At 43.6% G+C, this 2466-nt stretch overlaps 1 protein-coding gene across 2 annotated transcripts in view; it reads right to left on the reverse strand.

The window, feature by feature from the left end:
• The window catches only part of ULK4 (unc-51 like kinase 4), a 685490-nt gene that overhangs the window by 215733 nt on the left and 467291 nt on the right, over nt 1–2466 (reverse strand). For both annotated transcript variants that reach the window (XM_027774534.1, XM_006155390.3), the window contains one exon: nt 447–545. In XM_027774534.1, the coding sequence (XP_027630335.1) occupies nt 447–545 (99 nt within the window). The remainder of the gene's footprint in view (nt 1–446; nt 546–2466) is intronic.

A 2466-nucleotide genomic window follows, 5' to 3' on the forward strand; every position in this document is an offset into this window, starting at 1 on the left:
GTGTGCATATATATATATATATATATATTCATATTTAAGTTTTCTAAGTTTTAAGTGATTTTTTTTTTTAAGTTTTCCTTTAAATAAAGACACATGTGCTCACTGGAGAAAGAAAGGCAGAGACAGAGAAAGAGAAAGTGAGAAGTCACTCTCCAAAAAAGATGGCCATGCCACAAACCTTCTTCATTCTCCTCTCGGGATATTGGGTAGGCACGCACCTAAGCCCAGTGTATTTTTCAAGTCAGCAGGTCTGGGACTCAAACTGCACTGTTGGCCTAGTTGCCTTAACCACCATGCCACTGGCTGGCCTCCAGGCAATTTTCTTATAGTTCTTTTAGTTGCAGTTTTGAAGAGAATGAAAATAACACAGAAACTCATGAAATTCAAGTGAAATTACCTCAACCTCAGCAATGTTCTGAAAGACACACAAGCAGGTGAGCTCTTACCAGTGGAATGAGTAGGCTAATGAGGTCTGTCAGAGGTTTGCTGAGCAGCAGCAGGTCTTCCGCAGCCTGAGTGTCCCCTCCTGAGCCAGACTTCTGGGCCTAGAGTAGGAGGAAGAGAAATGGAAGGAGGTCATGGTGATTGGCCAGCTTGGCTGTTGGAGTCAGATTCACTCATTCTAACAGAAGAAAGGGCTGAGGAAGTATTCTGCCTCAGTTCCCCAGAGTGTGAGACAGGTGGAGATCTGTGAGAAGATATTATGCATTGTTATAACAAGACAAAGAGTGCTCACACTGCCACTGTCACCAGCATGGCTACAGAGGTATGCCCGCACTGTCTATCACTAAGGGACATTAAGGAGAAGTAATTGGGCTTTTCTTTTCTTACTTACTTATTATTATTTATTTTTTGGAAGAGATTTTTGCTATAGGGCATGTGTGCTCACCAGACAGACAGAGAGAGACAGAGAGACAGAAAGTGAGAAATCACCCTCCAGGGGGGATGGCCATGCCACAATCCCTTCTCCTCCTTTCTCCTCTCAGGATCTTGGGCACGCACGCACACGCCCTTGGTGTGAGTTTAAGCCACCGGGTCTGGGACATGAACCACTGTCGACTACATGGGAGTTCAGCGACACAGCCATTACGCTAACTGCTGGTCCCAGTAATTATACTTTTCTACATACCGTGGTAGGTCACCTCTTTATCTTTCCAGCCATCCTATGATGCAGTGCTGTTTCTCCCATTTTTCAGGTGAGAAGACTTAAGTTTAGAGAAGCTAAACAGTTTAAAGTTCCACAGAAAATGGATGATAAAGCCAAAGGACGAACATAGGCTGCCTATCACTCCTGCAAATCTCCTCTCCACATTTTTATGCACATTATAAGATCCATATCAAATGCATTCTGCTATGCTTTCCTTCTCTATATGCATGCACATGCCCAAATAAAAGCTAGAATATTTGTTTAATGTATCACTGCTTGAGTAGGCTTCGGATAGGGGTTTTCGTTCCTGAGGACGTATGGGCATTAACAGCAATGAAAAATAAAATGACTGACTGGTTTTCACTTTGTGTCTTCTCCCAGGAGTTTTACAGAACAATCTCATTCTAAAGGAGATTTCTATCATAAAGATGAGTATTTCTATATTGGACAAGAGTATTGACTATTTATTGTGTTTGCTATAATATGCACACACTTCTTTTACATTCTGGCTGTTTTTTACTTACAAGAAACAGGGTCATTTTTAGAGAATGACTTTTGTCAGAACTAACAGAACAGGCAGCAGACACACCCCCTTAAGTTATTAACCTGGACTCTGGGCCCTGCTTCTGAATGCCAAGTTTCCTTTTGCATTTTAGACCCAAGGACAGAATTTTGGTGGCCTCCTTTCTTTGGTTCGGAAGGACTCGACTGAAAATCAGACATTTGTCTTTTACCTATGACAGCTCTAAAACTAAGGAGAACAATGGCTAGCCTCAGCCTCGAGCTTCTCTCTTCCCTCTCCTCCCGACTGACTTTATCATAAAGGCAGAATTTCCTCCTGTCCTTTCCTATCATAAAGGTGGAAAACAAGTGTGCGGCACTATCCTAGAGGCCTGAAGCTCTCTGAACCTTGGCTGAGGATCCGTTGCCTTCTGAAGCGGGATCTGACATAGAATATTGGTCTTTTCACTCTTAACGTATTATCCTTCAGAGCAGATTGACGCCATCTTGGGAAAGATAAGGTAGTCTTAAAGTCAGGCCCTTGGCAGCAGCAAGGCCCATGGTGTCACTGTTCCCTTCCAGACACATATGTACAGGCAGATGGGGCCAAAGAGCAGGCACACACTGTGGCACTTTCCCACCAGGGTATGACATCCCCCAGATCCTTCAAGATCTATATACATATTTGTCATTATCACCAAGAAACATTTAGACCTCGCCACCGTTCATGTGCCACTTCCTCGCAAAGTTAAAAAAGATTCCAGATAGGGAACGTTGCAGTTTTGTACCACAGGGAGGGTGCACAGCAGGCATGTGGC

This window comes from Tupaia chinensis, unplaced genomic scaffold (assembly GCF_000334495.1).
Source record: "Tupaia chinensis unplaced genomic scaffold, TupChi_1.0 Scaffold000451_2, whole genome shotgun sequence".
In the NCBI taxonomy this organism is placed as follows: Eukaryota; Metazoa; Chordata; class Mammalia; order Scandentia; family Tupaiidae; genus Tupaia; species Tupaia belangeri.